This window comes from Ctenocephalides felis, unplaced genomic scaffold, assembly GCF_003426905.1.
Source record: "Ctenocephalides felis isolate EL2017-DRISC unplaced genomic scaffold, ASM342690v1 CF-g0.4_SCAFFOLD_01886, whole genome shotgun sequence".
Classification (NCBI taxonomy): domain Eukaryota; kingdom Metazoa; phylum Arthropoda; class Insecta; order Siphonaptera; family Pulicidae; genus Ctenocephalides; species Ctenocephalides felis.
Genome location: NW_020538040.1, coordinates 76406386 through 76426629, shown reverse-complemented (window position 1 = coordinate 76426629; position 20244 = coordinate 76406386). Strand labels below are relative to the sequence as shown.

General features: G+C 28.8%; 1 protein-coding gene across 4 annotated transcripts in view; it reads right to left on the bottom strand.

Annotated features, from left to right (window-relative positions):
• LOC113376487 (low-density lipoprotein receptor) overlaps window positions 1–8117 on the bottom strand; it is a 99006-nt gene extending 90889 nt beyond the window's left edge. For all 4 annotated transcript variants that reach the window (XM_026616423.1, XM_026616425.1, XM_026616424.1 and 1 more), the window contains exon 1: window positions 7790–8117. In XM_026616423.1, coding sequence (XP_026472208.1) covers window positions 7790–7907 — 118 coding nt within the window. In that variant the 5' untranslated portion in view covers window positions 7908–8117. The remainder of the gene's footprint in view (window positions 1–7789) is intronic.
• Window positions 8118–20244: the final 12127 nt, after the last annotated feature.

The window sequence follows — 20244 nt, the reverse complement described above, 5'->3', positions numbered from 1 at the left end:
TCTTAGGTATGCCAAAATGTTCAGAAACCTCTGAAACGTAAAGATATATAAAAATTTTCATTTTCGATTTTTTTGCGATTACTATAACTTACCCTACGGGAAGTTAATAATATGTATACAAATTAATTCAATCATAAATTGAAATTTTTTGATAATTCTCAAGCACTGGGCAACATAATTTCATTATAATGAAAAGCCAGACTTCAGAATTTTTTCTAATATGAGCAATGTTTACAATATCGATTTGATACGACCAGCGAAGTATTGAAGCGCTGATATTATCTAATATCAAATATCTCAAAATATAATCATTTCCGACTTTGATATAAACATTAGATAAAATCGATAAGTAACTCTTACCGCTAATGTTCCATCTGGTTTAAGTCTGCTCGCGTAAAAAGAATAATTACCCAAGTAAAAATAAACACTTGTATTATACATTACCGGATCATGTTAAAAGACGAAAAAATGTACTTATTTTCGCCTAAATGATGCCGCTGTATACATACTTTATTAACTTAAAATACTCCCCGATCTCAAAAATTGATGTAATAAATTGAAAGGCATTTAAATATTAAGTATTTCATTTATTTAATTATTAACTTCCCATAAGGTAAGTTTTAGTAATCGCAAAAAAACAGAACCAAAATTTTTTATAAATCTTTACATTTCAAAGTCGTCTGAACCTTTTGGCATACCTTACAAAACCTAAGTGTATATGTATGTGTGTGTATGAGTGATGTAACCGATTTGAATGATTCAAAAAACATTCGATCACTATTGCTGGTAGGGCTCGCCCGTAGGTAAGCAGTTAAGAGCGACGGGACTTGTTTCAGAGGTCCCGGGTTCGATACCCACTTCGAGCAGCCTGTTGTCAGGCAACATTGACAAATTTTCCCTTGGAAATATAAATAGCAATATGTTTCCGAGTGAAAATAGCCCTCACCCGGCATTGTTGTACCATACTTGCCATATTACAGAGATTGTAATAAAAATTTGTCAGCCAGAGATGTGACAACTGTTTGGGTTGCCATCTGTAATAAAACAAACGTAGTAAACGTTTGTAAGATATCACAACAGCTTTAGAACCCATAAGTTCTGATCGCTGTTCAAATAAAATTAAAAAAAAAAAAACTATTGATGGGGGATATAGCTGATTTGTTTTTGGCCAAGGCAAGTCCAGCCGTTTCGTAGATACGAGGAAAAAGCGCCCAAAATGGTAATTCAGTTTTTGATAGAACTAAGTGTCCGATTTGAATAATTAAAAAACATTTTACATTGTATTGCAAAATGAAAAAATGATCAAATTTTTGGGAAGACAGGTCTAGCGGTTTCGGAGAATCCAATAAAAAAGTAACAAAAATTGCCTTTTCGCGGTCAAAAATAATCATCAGACATATCGGCATCAAACTATCAAATTTTTATATAGATTTTAATAAAAAGTATAAATTTTGTTTACATTTCTAAGGCTTCTAAAGTTACATTTTTTTTTCAAGGATCTAATTTTTTTAAAGTTTTCAACAAATTTTAAAGTTTTAAAAATTTCAAATTACACTACGGTAATTTCTAGCAATTTGCCTTAAATCACCTTATTATGCACAACTAGTTTTAAATTTATAAGATGATAAAAATATATTAGTCCGAGTTGAAACGCAATAAAAAATTTCCACTAAAAATAATTAAAAAATTTGAAGTTAGAATAAGGCACGTTTTTGTAAAGCCAATCTTGAATGTATCCCATTGTACGCTAAATGAAATTGCAAACTAATGTTTATATATCTATTTTGTATAATTGGCACAGACTTACGAGGTATATATAATGATCTTCTATTTTATAATTGGCACTGAAATACAAGTTATATATAATATTATTTACAAATTGTAGAATTTCAGAACGTCAATTTTGTTGTCCACAAGTTTTTTCTAAATTATAAGTTTTCACTACGTGCTAAAACTATAAGAAATTCCACACATCAGGAAAAAAATGCGCAACTCACGATTTCACCATGGTCAATCATTAATAAAAGTTTAAAAAATTGACCTTATGGAATTTTAGCAAGAGAAACGATAATATCTACGATAAATATGAATTTGCAAAGTTCCGAAAAGCTAGTTTAAAATTAAGAATTTTTTGTCATTTGACAACAGGTAAAAAATCAAAAGCTACTAACTAGTTTGTTCAGAAAAGGAGCTCTAATATTATAATTTACATAATCACTTGATCATATTAAGGGAGTATTAGGGTCTAGAATTTTGAAAAAATCGATTTTGTTTTTTTGCATGTTTTCGAAGATTAACTATTTAAGGATATATAAACAAATCGATTTTTAAAATTCAAATTATTCTGGGAAATGAAAAAATCCGGTGTTTCCTTCCTCTACGAAACTTTAAACGCGTTTTTATCGATATCTATTTAGATACGATACCCACGATTTCTCAAATTTTAATTTACTTGATTTTTTCATATTTTTTATATTTTATATATATTCTCAAAATATTAGTTAATAACTTGTAGACTAGTGGTGCATGGCATCGCACCTTAAAGCAAATTGCTGGAACTTCCAGTACCGTAATAAAATACTGGAGAAATTTGAAATGTTTTCAAATAGATTATTACAAATACTGAGAGACTTTTAATATTCGTATTTTATAGAAAAAATATAAGAGCTTATATATATAAGCTCTTATATTTATATTATATATATATATTATAACGACGACATTTATATATATTTACAGGAAAAAAATCAAAACTTAATCAAGTGGAGTTAGAATGAAGAACATTATCTCATTTCTAATAATAAGAATTATATAAACGAATTTCAAAGTTTATTTATTTCAAGTTTATAAGTGAATTTAGTATTTTAGCTTTCGATGAAGCTAATAGAATCATTTTCGATGTTTTTGAAGAAAAATTTCATAAAAATTAAATATTGGAATAATTTTTTTCCAAAAACTAATCGTTTCTTCATACTGTCAACACAAGCAAAATGTTTTTTTAATTCTTCAAATCGGATGCTTCGTTTTTTTTAAAAACTGCAATTTTTTGCACTCCGTATCTTTGTCAAAAACTAATCATCACGTCTCCCCATCAGTAGGAATCGAATGTTTTTTTTGAATATTTCAAATCGATTAACCCTCCGTCGGTCGGCGTGGTCTGGCCAGACTTTTTTCGACTTCAATTAAAAAAAAAATACTTCTAGTAATCCTATCGACTTGAAATTTCTTGACTTTTCCTAAAATTTCATTAGCTGTCGATCAATGAAAAAATCAGGACGAAAAAATGTACAGAAGGATAGTTATAAGGATATTAACTTTTTTATACTTCGAACGGTCGGAAAGGTCTGTCTAGACCACCCGTACATTGTGTATGAAATATACGCTTTTTGATATATGTAAACAGGATTTTGTCTTTTTCATGGTATTTTTTATTCAAACTGCGTTGTATATATTCTTTGCTATGTGTTGTAACATGAATGTTAGTATTTTCATGACGAGAGTTCCTTGAAAACCTACCAAACTTATTGGTAATCGCAAACACTGAGTAATGCACCACATATTATCAACAATTTTTCTACCTGTACTGCGTTCGAATTTTTTTTTGGCAAACCTGTAGTGAAATTATATTTTCACTTTGAATTTCACATTCATTTCAAAGGCGCCGAAAAAAAAAAATGTTTTTCATTGATATAAAACAGAAAAATTAACAAAAAAGCAACGATTTTTTTATATTTCTTGATTTTTTTTATATAATATAATATGTAATATTTTTATTATAAGCAAGCTCAACACATGCAAAAGACGGTAAGAAAAAGAAAAAATCAAAACCATAAATTTTTACTACTAATAATCGTTAATATATAAGACAATAAAAACTCATTTATCCCATATAAATGCATGTAAAATGAATGGTGGTCTAGCCAGACCTTTCGAAGGTGAAAAAATATCCGACCGACGGAGGGTTAATCTGTACACCCGAAATTGTGGATGATAAACTGTATCCACACAAAATATGCACTTTTTATTTTTTTTTTATTTTATTATTATTAGATAATTTATACATACTGTATATCAGTCAGACAAATATTCTGGTATGAGAGATCACAGCAATCTTAATAGCGATAAAGTAAAATTTTGCATCTTTATAACAATGTTATATTTATATTTATATCAATATATTTGCTTACATGTATATAAATATACATGAACACAAGCATACACATACGCCCATTCTTAAATATGCCATAATATGCCAAAATGTTCAGAAACCTCTAAAACGTAAAGATATGCAAAAATGTACATTTTTGATTTTTAGACAATTACTGTAACTTACAGTGCGGAAAGTTAAAAAATACAGTAAGAATACTGTGCCTTCTTTTTATGACTTTTCAAAAATCGCATAAATTTCTTTCATGAAAGAAATTAGATTCTGAGAACACTCACTACAGAAGAATTCTGTTTAAGCGCAAAGAATTTCAAAAACATCGACATGAATCATCTAGGGGATAGTCATGAATGATATTATTTACACGTAGCATAGTAATCGCTCAATAAACGCGCAAAATCAAGTAACGACATCGAAATTATCAGTTAACTAGCGGTGCATGGCATCGTGCCTTAAGGCAAATTGCTGGTACTTCCCAAAAATTATATTTTTTGAAAATCTTTAAAATATTTTGAAAACAGAAAAATTTAGATTTTTGAGGTTTTTTTAAATTTTTTAAGGAAATTGACTATTTAAAAATATGATTTTCTTAACTTTCTGTAGGGTAAGTTATAGTAATCGCAAAAAATCGAAAATGAAAATTTTTATATATCTTTACGTTTCAAAGGTTTCTGAATATTTGCCATACCTTAGAAAAATGGATGTATGTCTGTGTGTGTATGTGTGTGTGTGTGAGTGTGTGTGCGGATACAAAATTTCGTCGACAATTTCGGGAACACCGATCAACCAATTTGAATAAATAAAAAAACATTCGATTCGTATAGGAGACTTGCTGATTACTTTCTGGCAAAGGCAGGTCTAACCGTTCCGAAGATACGGGGCAAAAAGTGCCAAAAATAGTAAGAGAAGGGAGCGTCCGATTTTAATAATTCAAAAAACATTTTACTTGTATTCACAAGATGAAGAATTGATCATTTTTATAAAGGCAGGTCTAGCGATTTCGGAGATCTAATGAAAAAAAAAATGCCATTTGGCGGTCAAAAATGATCATTAGACATATGTACGTCAAATTATGAGATATTTTATAGAGATTTTAACAATAAGTATAATTTTTTTATACATTTCTATGGGTTCCGTACCAATGCTTATCCGTTAAACGGCGGCGCGGCACTTGCGCACTTTGACATTTCGTCTCTATGCAGTTCAGGCAGTACGATTGCATTGAAAAAAAGTTCAGAATTTCCAAAATATGTCAAAATGAAGAAAACATTTTTTTTTCAAATAAATTTTGTTTTCAAAGAAAAATGTTATTTAAAAAAAAAGTAATTTTTTGTCAAATTCATAGTTTCTCAAAAATCGTTAATCGTTTTTAAAAAAATAATAATTTTTGGTACAGGAAGTTCCAGCAATTTGCCTTAAGGCACGATGCCCTAATTGCCTTAAGACAGAATTCCACTTACAGCTAGTATATATTTTAAAAATGTTTGAAAATTTTAAACTGTATTTTTTACAGAAATTGACTATTTAAAAATAGGATTTTTTTTATATTTTGAAAATGTTTGAAAATTTTAAACAATATTTTTTACAGAAATTGACTATTTAAAAATATGATTTTTTTATATTTTAAAATTGTTTGAAAATTTTAAACTTTATTATAAAGCAGTCGCGCTTAGTGGCTGTTTAAAGACAAAATATCGAAGCGCATAAGCGACGCGTCGTAGTCTAACAGTTAAAAATTGGTACGGTTCCCTTAGAAATGTAAACAAAACGTGCACTTACTTAAAATCGTTATAAAGTATCAAATAATTCGTTGTGCGTATGTCTATTAAACATTATTGACCACCAAATGGCATTTCTTTCTACTTTTTTTTTTATTAAATCTTCGAAACCGCTAGACATGCCATCCCAAAAATCAGTTCTTCATTTCATTAATACAAATAAAATGTTTTCTGAATCATTCAAATCGGACACTCCGTAATCGGATAATCCGTGCTCTCGAAATCGTCGATGGAAATTTGTGTCCGACGCACACACATATAAATCATTTTTTTCTAAGGTTTGTCAAAATGTTCAGAAGGTTTTAAAACGTAAAAATATATGAAAATGTTTATTAACTTCCCATAGGGTAAGTTATTGTAATAGGCCGAAAATCAGAATTGAAAATTTTTACATTTCTCGACGTTTTGAAGGTTTCTGAACATTTTGGCATACCTCAGAAAAAATGGATGTATGTGTGTGTGTGTGTGTGTGTATGTATGTATGGATACAAATTTCCAGTCACGTTTTCGGGCGCACGGATCAACCGATTTGAATGGTTCAAAAAATTCCTATCGATAGGGGAAAGAGCTGATTAGTTTTTGGCAAAAGCAGGTCCAGCCGTTTCGGGGATACGGAGCAAAGAGTGCAGAAAATAGAAATCGACTTTTTGAGAGAACGGAGTATCCGATTTGAATGATCTAAAAAACATTAAATTAGTAATGATTGAGAGAAGTGTTTATTAGTTTTTGGCAAAGGCAGGCCCAGCCATTTCGAAGATACGGAGGTAAATATGTAAAAAATGGCAGTTATTGAGAGAACTAAGCGTCCGATTTGAATGATTCAAAGAACTTTCTGCTTGTCATAACAAAATAATTAATTTTGGAAAAAAAAATTTTGTTTCATTTTTTTTTTTTTTTAATTTTTTGTATGTCGAAAATAATTCAGATTTTATTTTTAATTCTGACTATAGTTCTAATATACTTTAAACAAATAATTTCAACTTTACAATTCAGTTTATATAATTCTTATAAATATTAGACAATGTTACAATATTTATAAGAATCTGTTTGAAAACATTCAGTATTCCTTGAACATTTCGTTACGGTACGGGAAGTTCCAGCAATTTGCCTTAAGGCACGATGCCACCCACCCCACTAGTTTAAGATTTGTTTGCGATTACTATGACTTACTCTACGGGAAGTTAATAAATTCGAGTCCATAAGTGACGACTGACGAGTATCAATGAAGTAATTCGCGCACAATCAGTGGCGCCTTGACATTGAACGTGACTCACGAATTGCATAAAAGCCATCCATGCGCTTAAGCGTTCGTTCCTTAATATATTACTATTGCATAATCTATGAATTAAGCGTTTTGGAGAAAACATTCACATGGTGGTGTATTACGACGACTGAATAATTCAATTATTGTCAAAGTGAAATTCAATGAAGAGCCGAGAATATAAATATGTACGTCTGTCTGTCTGAACAAACTGAACGAATTAATAGGCACCGTTGTACGCATACTTGAGCGTGCACTGCTATTGTAATCGTGCACAGATTCACTCTATACTATATATATATAGTTAGTGTGTTGTGTTCGATCGTATGATCTGACAAGACAAGGCCCTCGAGCCGATTGTCAAATGAGAGGCAAGAACAGTCACAGCACGTGTTTGTCAATATTGCCGTGAACTGAAAACAACACGGCCAATTTCATTCATAATTTGCTATAGATCTTGTAGGTGATAACGACAGGTGTGCGCCGTAACCTACAAATAGACGTACATGGGTACATGTGACATTCGCGAAACAAAACCGAACGCTGACACGGGGAACAATTTCTCAGTCCACGATCCCAACTCACCTGCTGATAAATCATTGACGTTCGTAGTTAGCACTGTACTAGTAAACACTAATAACAACCAAACATACCACATATTACCACTCTTAACACTCTTGTCAATAATTTCGGCCGAGACCATAACTATCACAATTCACGTCAGAATTTCCACAAGGCTACTGTCAAATAATCATCACATTATTTATGTAAAACATTCACTGACACTTAATGATCACACGAGAGGTCCTAACAAATAGCTGCCAGAAAAATATATTTAGTAGGACTCGAAAATATATTGCACATAGCGGACGAGCACAACAGAAACGGTGCGACGCGCCGTTCGCAGACCAACTGAGACACTGAAAACAAATGCGCGCGCATTACCTGTGCGTCGCAGTTAAGGTCAGCATGAGCCGTGGTAACAGACCATACACCCATACACCATACACTACTACTGCATGGGGGGAAGGATGATTATTTCTCGAATTAGAAAAGAATTCGAAAGTCGCACTTATCGTTCTTTCCAAAACACTAAATCACATATAACAATAGCAACTTACATGGCAATAACGTACCCCCGCACTTTTGTTGTATTTCCAAAGACTTTGCCTTATTGAAATAGTATCTAAGTGCATTTTGATTCTGCGCTCGAGAGCCCTTTTTTGTAAAATATAAAACGGAACTTAAAAAACACATTTAAAAAACAACACAATCATACTTACACAAAATAAATCACCAAAATTAATGCTGATATAATAAACAAATAATGAATATACCAAAATATAAAGCTATTTTAATTATAAGACCTAGCTTCTATTACTGGGTGGGGTGTGGTATCAAACAATAAGTAATTATTCACCAGAAAGATTAATTCCATGCAATTTCGTAAAGGATACTTATACTTATACTTCGGAACTTAAAAAAAACACAATTTAAAAACAACACAATCACACTTACACACAATAAATCATCAAAATTAATGCTGATGTGATAAACAAATAATGAATACACCAAAATATAAAGTTATTTTAATTATACAACCTAGCTTCTAATACTGGGTGGGGTGTGGTATCAAACAATAAGTAATTATTCACCAGAAAGATTAATGCCATGCAATTTCGTAAAGGATAATTAGATATTTAAAATGAACCCAAAAATCGATATTTGTTAAAGAGCTAATTTAAATTAAAGCACATAAATTATCCATTATGATCTTAAAAGTTTTTAACAATTTCTAGAATTATAGAAGGAGATAATACGGCTAAAAATCTCTTCCAACTAATTTTACATTATTGTTGACAGATATAAAAATGTACGGCGGTAAATATATATATATATATATATATATATTAGGGTGGTCTTTAACAAGGGCATTTTCGAATTTCTTTGCCCTATATATTTATTAAGGGGTCGATTCTGCCATAAACTATACCAATGTGATATGTAGCAGTTTTCGCACAAAACGCTACTAAAAACTATCAAAATCTTATGTGATTGCTGTACATTCAGGCGTTTTAAATAGAAAATCTAACCTAAACAACACACAAATGTCAAAAAAACGATAACTAGTTCTTGGAGATTTGGCTTGATAACATATGAGTAAAGTTGCATTTTATGTGTAAAACGCCTGATAGCATAGCAAATACATGGTGCAGTATTTAGTAGCATTTTGTGTGAAAACTATAACGTAACATTGCCTTGCCATAACATTTATTTTACGGCAGAATCGGTCCAGTATGGGCCATCTAATAATATGAAATTATAATTATTGTACAATAACTGTACGCAAATGGCTAATGTACTTGTTTACAAAGTCAATAAAATTAAAATAATTCTAAAGCAAAAATTTGTACTACGTACTCGTACTAATTATTATTTAAATGATTGCGAAAACCAAAAAAAATTAAGAAGTTATAGATAGACAAAATAAGTTTAAATCTTTATTTTTGCGTTAAAATAATTTTTTAAAATAATATATTTAAAAAAAACAATGTTTTATTATCTTTTTATTATTTGTTAAAAACAAGTTTCCAATAAGTTTAAATTCCCTAAAAATCGATTTTTTAGCAAAAAATAAATTTTGATCATTGCAATAGACTAAGCATTAGAGACTATAATTGCGACGAAAATTTGGGTTAACTACTGAATTAATTATACCAAAGGTTGATTAAATACCGTACAATAATAGCACAATATTGGAATCAATATCATTCAAACATGTATATATTTCTCCATAACTATATGAATATTTTATGACCTATACGAATTTGTTGCAAAGTTATAAGCTGAATCACTTTATATTCAGACATATTCATTAATTATACATCTAATTAATATATAATAATATACATCAGGTTTGAGAAACAATGGGGTGAAAGCTTTTACAATGTGCACCGCCTCACTTTCCGAACCAATGAGACAGCAGCATGCGCGCCACGTTGTAACCCCGGCCGTCTGTATTGACTTATTTCCAGCGATATTTTGTAAGAATAAGTCGCTGAAGAAATAAATTTAAAACGACGTTCAGCAATTGAAATTCAAATCATTCTCGAAATGAATGAATGTAGAATTGCGAAAATGCACGCATGTCGAAATCTGTAAAAAAAATAATTAATTACTATTTTTTTATCACTTACTACTACATCCAAACATTAAAACAATTATAGCGTTCAATATTATTATTATAATATTTGCAATTACTATGTGATAAATGTATATGTTTTTATCGGAAATATTAAAGCTGATAAAAATACTAAAAAAATAATCATGGTGCCATCTTGCCTACCTTTCACACACTGATATAGTAATCGGTCAGAACCATCGATTAACAGAGAATTGGTGTGAAGCCTCGTAAACGAATGGAAAAATATCCATTTGTCTTCAAACTATCGTCTATCTTCACCCCGTTAAGACGATTACTTGGATACATTTTGTGCTATCCCGCATAATACGATTTTTGCACTTTAGGTCCGTTCATGATCTTGTCTTGAAATTCGCCTTCGTGTGGTTATTATACTGTACATATCTATAATAATAAATAGTTGTCTATCCGAAGGCAGGTCTATGGTGTGAAAGCACCACAAATTAATGATTCCCTTTTCCTTCCTTGTTTATTATTTCCATTACCATTATACTACCATTAATAAATTTTAAATGCATTTAAGCATTTTCCTTTACAAACTTTTGCTGACATGTTTCCCGATCTTGCGCTTTGGCTTTTAGTTCCCTGTATTTTCTCTTCTCGCGTAAGTCAACAACCATCTGCATTCTTCTTCTTCCTAATCCTTTTAGTTCTTCTATTTTACCTTCGACGACGTCGTGCAAGAGGCATTCTTTTAGCAGATTGGGTCCGATTCAGTTTCCTTTTCTTCTCAGGATTGTGCTCAGTGGTGTCCTTTCTTTGCCAACTATTCTCAGGACTTCTTTATTTGTTATTTTGTCTGTTCACTTTATCTTCTCCATTCGCCTCCAGCACCACATTTCAAAACTCTCGAGGTAGTTCTTGTCGGCCTTTGTTAGAGTCCATGTCTCCGATCCGTGCAGAACTGTGCTCCATACGTAGCACTTTATTAGTCTCTTCCGCAAGTCGAGACTCAGTTTGCTCTTCAGTAGCGTTCTCTGCCTCGTGAAAGTATCCGTCTATGATTAGGATGCTTTTTAAATATATATAGCTAAAAAAGAAAAAGATTATTGGAGATGATTAATTACGATGTTTTAGAACTAGACACTTTCCATCATTATTTTTTCGCGATTTTGATCTATGAAATCGTATCACATTTTAAAAATTTAATTCAATTAACATATAAATATTTTACTTCACTTCACTATATAAACGAAGATAATGAGGTGTGTTTGCCGATTCAACTTACAAAATACATAATTAACTGTAAGAATATTGAACCATCGCAAAACATCATCTGGATTTAAATGTAATAAGTAATGTAATATACGAGTAATATACGAGTAATATACGAGTAAGTAATGGAATATACTCGTATGTACTATAATATAATCCAATCCTATTCAATTCAAGTAAATTTTCTCTAAGAGTTCACATCAGAAATGCAGAATCTGTAAGATTGAATTTACAAAAAACGTATACAATGAATAGTTTATTTACCTGATCTGTCCTGAATCTAAAATCCTCCAACTAATCTATGCTATCTATAATATCTATCCTTCTCAAATATGCTTTTTAAATTGCTGCAATAATTTTTTTCTACTAAATATGCTACAGCTACAATGCTACAAATATGCGTTTAATATGCATTCAATATGCAATATGCATATAAAACTTTTAAAGATATAAAACTTTCTGACAATGAGTGTCGCATAAAATTTTATGATAAGTAATTATTGCAATTATATAAAATACTATTCAAAATAAAAATAAATAAAGTTTACATATGCTTGCGATTAATATATTAAATAGATTTACATACATTTTTATGAAACACACTATAAAATAATCATATACATATGCATAGACTCTTTAAACTTTTTATTTTTCAAATAGAATACAATTTCATGTCGAGCATTGGAAACTCACTTAAAATAGTTGAAATTAATTATCAATAATTTTAAATAATAGTTGGCAACGAATACAATATGCTTTCCAATTTCATGAAAGAAGTTTAACCAATATTCGACATGTTGCGAAAGCTCAAAATAATCTTAATTCTAAAATTTGTTAAAAGTTTTTGCCAAATACGTTAACAAAATATATATATGACAAAATACTATGGTAATTTCTTTGTTTCTAACAATTGCCAAAATATTTTTTATTATAAAAAATAATTACAATTGTTGCATCTTGTGCATATGTAATATAAATCATTATCATTGAATAAAATTGGTTTACCGTATTCATTATTTTGATTTTTATCTATTCTTTGATTAAATAATTTAAAAATTAATATAATCATCTCGTCACACATATTTTCTAAAAAATATGTTCTACAGGCGTATTTTGAAAGGTTTTGATTAAAAAAATATGCCAATGTGGAAAAAGAAAAACCCAGTGTGATAGGACAACATAAAATAGAAAAATAAATTCTATAATACTACCAAACATTAAAACTTTCTTTAGTTAATCCATCTTTTTATAGGTCATGATACATTTCATGACTATCATAACTAAGGACATGCCAATTAGTGTAAAACTAATAAAAATATTATAATGTTAGATTTCAAGAGCTGTAGAAAATTTTACCTTGTGTTCAATTATATGAAATTTGTTATATATAATCCATTTTTTAATTATATATTGTATATTAATTTGTTATATATAATAAAGAAGTCAGTTTCGTAAACAATTGTTTTTTATATTTCTGTAGTAATTGTGTTTGGCTTGTGCATGAGATTGCCGTAATATTTAAATTTACTTTAAATAAATAATTTTTAAATAATTTATATATATATATATATATATATATAAGAAATTTTTAAATGTCAAAGTTAAATATATAATTAAACATCGAAATTTTTTTTAAGAATCTGGTAGATACACTCAAATATTCATTAGTATATTTTTTAGAGTTATCTGAATAATTTTCTATGCTGTTTTAAAGCATCAATATTATTGTAAAAAATATGCTTATAATTTCTATTATGTCTGCTTGTTATAACAGTTAAAAATATTTAAAATTAAAGGTTTAAATTAAATCAACGTAATATTTATAATACATTTCCAAACAATTTTTCTCTATATATCTGCAGAATCTGAATTTGATTACAACGTAACGAATTTGGGCTTTACATATTTTTATTTATCCGAATGCACACCTGTCTCAATATTGCCAAATTAGACAAGATTAGTATTTTCCATGAGAAAGGAAAGTTTCAACGACAATATTCAATTATTTCAATTTTAGGGTTTTGTCATTTGTAGATTCATTGTATTTCTTTAATTATACTAATAGATTTTATTAGATTAATAGATTTTGAAAATGTCAATAAAATCTATAGTAAATAGTATATTTCTGCTTCTAAATGTAAGTTAACGCATACGTTTTTTTCCATGGTCTTTTCTTTAATGATTTGTCATAAAAATTATATAAGTATAATTTCTCATAAGAATATATGCACGTATATAAGTATTCAAATATAGCAAATCCAGGCTGCCTTATTACTTGCCTTATATTGTAAATATGAACATTCCTTTTATTGATGATTAGTTTTAAAGATTATATGACTACTTATAATTTGAAAAACATGAAACAAACATATAAAAACGGCAAAACTGATCATTGCCTGTTAAAAAAAGGAAAACATTATAAAATTTTCTGAAGAATATATAAAAGGATTTTGGGGTCGAACGTTGTAGTTTTACGGGCATACCATAATATTTTAAATTCTAAAATTTGAAAAGCAAATAAATAAAATTGCCAATAAAGACTCTTCTTAAATGATAATTTTCTTAAACGTCGGGATCGCACCAAAAATCGTCAATTCGTACATGGGTTAAAAAACAGAATAGAAAAATTTAAAATAAAACTAAGTCAAATTTATTGACAATGAGTGATGATGGGCAATTGGATTGCTCTACACAATTTTAATATAAACCATACTTATCAGTGTTTAATTGATTCAGATACCACATTGTGTGCCTTTTGTACACATGGTCTTCAACGTGCTTAAAGTGTTGATATAAAAAGACAATTATTTTTATATCAAGAACGATGTGTTGAATACATATTGAAGTATAAATGTGTAGGCATTTTTGTACAACAACAGTGCGTTCTATTTTTGAAATAGTTTTGTGTATTATTTATAGTCTTGGTAAACTATTTGAATGCTATTCAAATTGCGCCTTATTTCATTGCGAAACCTATTCATATAATACGGCGCAGAAAAAACGCCACGATTCAGAACAGGGCTAGACTAAAGACACCTTGGGGAAACTCCGATTAGTTTTTGTCGAAAATGTTGGTTGAACAACCCACTCTTAAGGTAGAAATAAGAAAACGCATTGGATTCATAACAAAAGAACACACACACACTTATATGTACAAAAGTAAGAACTATGATATAATAACACTAAATAATCAAATTCTGTACACCAACCAGGGGACAACACACTAAATAAATAATTGAAAAAAAATAAACCAAAAATTTTACAATTTTAGATTAAAACATCGTGAATTTGTTTAGTGAGTTTTTCCAGGGTTGATGTAAAAAAAATTGACTATTCAAGGTTATTATAATATTGTGCATACTTTTGAATATTTTTAGATGAGTGATGAGGCATGTGATTCAGGAAACTGTAAAATTTAAAAAAAAGTTGATGTTGACATATGTATTAACAAAGTCTAATAATCGAGCATAACATCAATAAGAAAACATGAATTTCTTTAAAATATTATTTTAAAACACACATGTTTTGACTATATCATTCATTTAGTGGCAAATAAAAATAGTTTTTTATCTTATATTTTAGTTTCCACTGAATAAAGGCTAAGAATATAGCCGAAACGTATGGGTTTTAAATATTTTTTTCGAGAAACTCATTTTTTTTATTGAGGTTATGCTTTATTATTAGTGTAATATTTCATTATTAATTCAAAGTATTGTAACAAAATATATTTATAATATCTTATTAAGTCTTAGCTAATTGCTAATTAGGAAATCATTGTTTTACCAATTGAACATTTACAATAAAAATTTAGATTTATGTCTCACTTTTTTCATTTCATTGTTAGTATTAGACATTAAAGTCTTGATTAACAAAAATAAATTATAACAAAAAAAAATGGTAGTATTGATACTTTGGTATTTTTATCTCAAAGTATTATAGCTTATGTATTATGAAACGAATTATATTCGAAACGTTAACTGATTTTGAGTAACCAATCAATCAACAATTTTTTAAATATAGAATCAAATGAACCCAATAAAATTTGTAGTCTGATAATATTCACGATGATATATTATAAGGTGAGCATATGCTTGGGGGGCGTTCATTAATCACGTGAGGCCTGAAAGGGGGTAGAGGTTTTATAAAAAATCACAAAATATCACCTTGGAGAAGGGGAGGACTAGTAAGATAATGTGTATTTAGATTTTACTTGAATTTATAAAATATTCAGGTAAAAATAATCCAAAAGTTTTACGTTTTTTCTAGGTATTAAAAATACATGCGAAGGGGGGTAATTTTATTACTAGATTTACGAACTCGAGCCAATTTGACTCAATAAAAATTTGATATGACTATAAACATATAAAACTATATACATTGATACATACAAGTATGGCGATACCACTTGATCAAGTATTGAAAAATGTTTATTTTGAAATTTTTGATAATAAACATTTCATTTAAATTGCCTTGGAACTACTTAAAAAAATATTTTTTTTATGCACAAAATTGGCCCACTTCAATAAAAATGGGTACAAAAACGTTATCACCACGTATCACCAAGAGGGAAAAACTCTTAAAAATTGATCACGTTATTAATGGACGCCCCTTTGTGTATATGTACATAATGTGAAGCAAAATCAATTAAATTCATATTATTGATAAAATTTCCTGGCGCCAATGTATGTAACTGCTGTTTGGTGTCAATTGACCTTACAGAATTTTGAACTTGATTCTATGCCATTGCAGAACAGAATCTATATTCATTACGAGATTGTCTATTTATATACAAATACATTCCACGCATATATATATATATATATATATATATATATATCTAAACTGGGGATCAAAATAAGATACTTTGCTGAAGAAACCATATCTCTAATATGAATTCTGACGTCTGTGCATTGACCGAAAGATAAGGGTTAAATGTTGAATAACCTCTCAGGGGTGATCCCAGGGGGTGAAGCACGTTCATGAGTGAATCGGCTTTCCAAAGTTAGTGGTTGTAGTCCATACATTGAGACAATATAAATGGGTCAAAATTTTTCGAATTTTAATCCTCATTTTTGGGTCAATGCACGGGACATCAGAATTCCTTTTAGAGGTATGGTTTCTTCAGCAAAGTATCTTATTTTGATCCTTAAAATAAGATACTTAAAATAATAAATAAAATCATTCTCGCGATTTTTTTTGACCCATACAAATCGACCCGCTCTAATACACACACACATATACGTATATATATATATATATATATATATATATATATATATATATATATTATGTATATATGTTCATAGACATTTATATGACAACTACACCCAAAAAATAACGAATATCATGCGACATGAACGAATATCAAACAATTAAAAAATGTGTTAAATTTTGTTCATTTACAAATAAATTCTTAAGTTATTATGAAACAAAAAAGTTAAGCATTCAAATTGTTATATAACTTATCTATAGATGTAAGTATACATTTGATATGTTTTTGTTGAAAGTGATCCATATAATCGATGGGGTTTTAGTGATCACTGAACGGCCAATTCTGCCATAACATCGACCAGTTATGGCGAGGCTATGTAAGACTGCGTTTTTCATATAAAATGGTACTAAAAACTGTTAAAATGCTTTGTGGTTGCTGTACAGTCAGGCGTTTTAGATAAAAATCTTACCTAAAAAACACACAAACATTAAAAAAAATCGTATCATAAGTGCATCCCTGTGGTGTGTCATAATAATACATGCAAAAAGTTAGATTTTATGGTATTTTGACAGTTTTTGGTACCATTTTATATGAAAAAAAACGTTATGTAACATAACATTGCCATAGCATTTGACTATTTCACGGCAAAATTCGTCGAAGACTTTTTGTACATTGAAAGTTAGAGAATTTGAACGAATTATGTATCAGGGTCAATGTTAAGATATTGTTTTTAAATAACTGCTAATGATAATCATAAATACTTAACTGCTAATCATTATCATTAGCGTACATGTCCCATCTTTGGAAAAAACATTGAATAAATATTGATTACGTCACCAATATATAAGTTGTGATTGAAAAGGTTTTTATCATAGAATAGTCCTGTCACACTGAGATTTTCTGGAAAGCTTTTTGGAAAATTCTGATTTTTTATTTTGATTTACAAACAGTTGCAATGAAGTTTTTACGCAAGAACAAAACTTCAACGATTTGTACTTTGTTATCTGTCTCACGACAAAGTGAAATAGGTTTCCTTTAATAAAAAAATATTTAATCGATTATAAGGAATAAAAGTCATTTATTTTTTTGACAGATTATATATATTTTAATTTAACATCATTGGACTATAATGGCAATAAAAATATTTCTAATATTTTGAAACATAATATGTGCTTTATAATAACTTATTATATTTGTAACTGTGTTATAAAAAATAATTTAATCAACTATTAGACGTAGTCTGCTACTTGGCATATAATAAGAGCAAATATTTTGACTTTCTTATTAAAAATATTTCTGTTTCATATACATTTCTTATGCACTCGTATATAGATATTTTGTATAAATTAAATGCAAATCAATATAGGAATGTTTCTTAAATAAGTGATTTTATTTTACCCGTAATAATAAAAGTAATTAAGCCATGTGTTCAAAATTAAAACAACATTCGTGTTTCCAATTCTCAATGTTAGTCATTAGGTTGAGATCACATGAGTAAAAATTGATATATCAGGTATATAGTTAATCATGATAGTTGAAACATTTGCTCCAAAGTAATAATCCTAATTAATACATAGCGTTATCATTTTTGTAACATTCATAAAATCTTTTTATTTAAAATGTAAAGAGATATCTCATAAATAGAAAAATAAACAAATTATATTTTATATTATTCTTTGATGAGTAATCTAATTGTTTTGTTATTCAACTAGATTTGTTTAATCTCATTAGATATATTTAGCAGAGCACAATTGTCGTAACTTGCATAACATGCTTTCAGCCCAATACATATTAGAGTGTAGGTAGCTATAGTTTTGCGTTTTGCAGATATATAAATGCTAAAATACTATACTGATACAAAAATATGTAAGGATATGTATCTATTCCATTTTCAAACTGGAAATAACATAACATTTCGTATAGGATTGTGACTAAAAATAAATATTATATTTCGTAAATATTCTTTTATGTGATTTAAAAATATATTTTGAACAAATTCTTTCTTCGGAAGCCAAGCAATTTTATGAGATTATTTTGTATAGTATATTAAGCCGGGAGGAGAATATGCAGTAGAATTAACGGTTATAGAGTTTTCATTACAGTTATATTTACTTTCAATGATTCTAATTCTTTCTAGTTAGGGGAAGGTATAGTTTTAGTTATTCTTGACTTAATTCGTACAAATTTTCAATAATTGCAGCTTTTCCATATGATACAATCAGTACTTTTTTATATCACGCGTATAGTAAAATAATTATACAGATTCACAAAAAAAGTTGTTTGTATTGGGTGGGCGATATATGTTTTTCAATGTAGTTTGTGATGCTGAACATGAGTCTAAAGTGAAACAAAAAAATTTAACAAAATTAACAAAAAAATTAAAAAAAGATTTAAAATATTCAAAATTTCCGAACTTTTAATTGCTCTGTATAATAATTCAAGTCTTATAATTTTTGTCGTTTTCTAAACTTTTTTACATTAAAAAACTATTGAATTTGAATTAAATGTATTCCTTTTTGTATAATTCAATAGTAATTTGCAAACATATTTAATACCTATTGCCTCTGATTAATCTGCAACCGCGTTTGAAATTGAATATTTGAAAATATGTTTTCAAATTACTTCTACAAAAAATCTTATTAGATCATTTAAGTATACCAGCCTGAAGGTACCTAATTTAACACGTTAAGAGCTTTAGGTACCTAAACATTAGTTATTAAGGTGTTAAGGTACTTAGTGAGGTCTTATTTTTGGACTCGGGTGAATACTAATTTAAGGTAAAAAAGACCTGGAAACGACAGAAATTATAAAATTTTAATTATCATGCAAAAGAATTATTAGGTCAAAGATTTTGTCTTTTTTTGTAATTTGACCCATAATTTTAACCCTAGATTCGTATTTAGCTGTAAAAACTGCATTGAGAAACTTATTTCGCACACCCAATGCAGACAACTTTTTTTTGCGGACCTGTGGTATTATTCAAGCAAAAATAAAAATTAATTTGAATATAGAAATTTAGTTATTTGAATGGAAATATTTACAACGCATTCCAAATTATCTGCCAAATTGTGTAATAGATTAATCGTATTTCTGTTATAATTAGTTTGCTTTTTCAACAAAATTTAAAAGCGTTGAAATAAATGAGTTATTTTATCTGGCAAACAATCATTTAATCGTAAATTTGCGGTTGGAGATAAAATTAAAGTAACTATATTGTAAAATAGTTAAAAGCATTAGCTAACACACTGAATTGACACCGTAAGAATTTTTTTGCATTTTTACATTTAGTAGAAACAGACATATCGTTTTAAAACATGCGCATGCTGACGATGACCGACACGGTTTCTAAAGAAAAATTAGAAGCCAAAAATTTAAATGTGAAAAATAAAAAATTTAATAAAATGAGCTCAA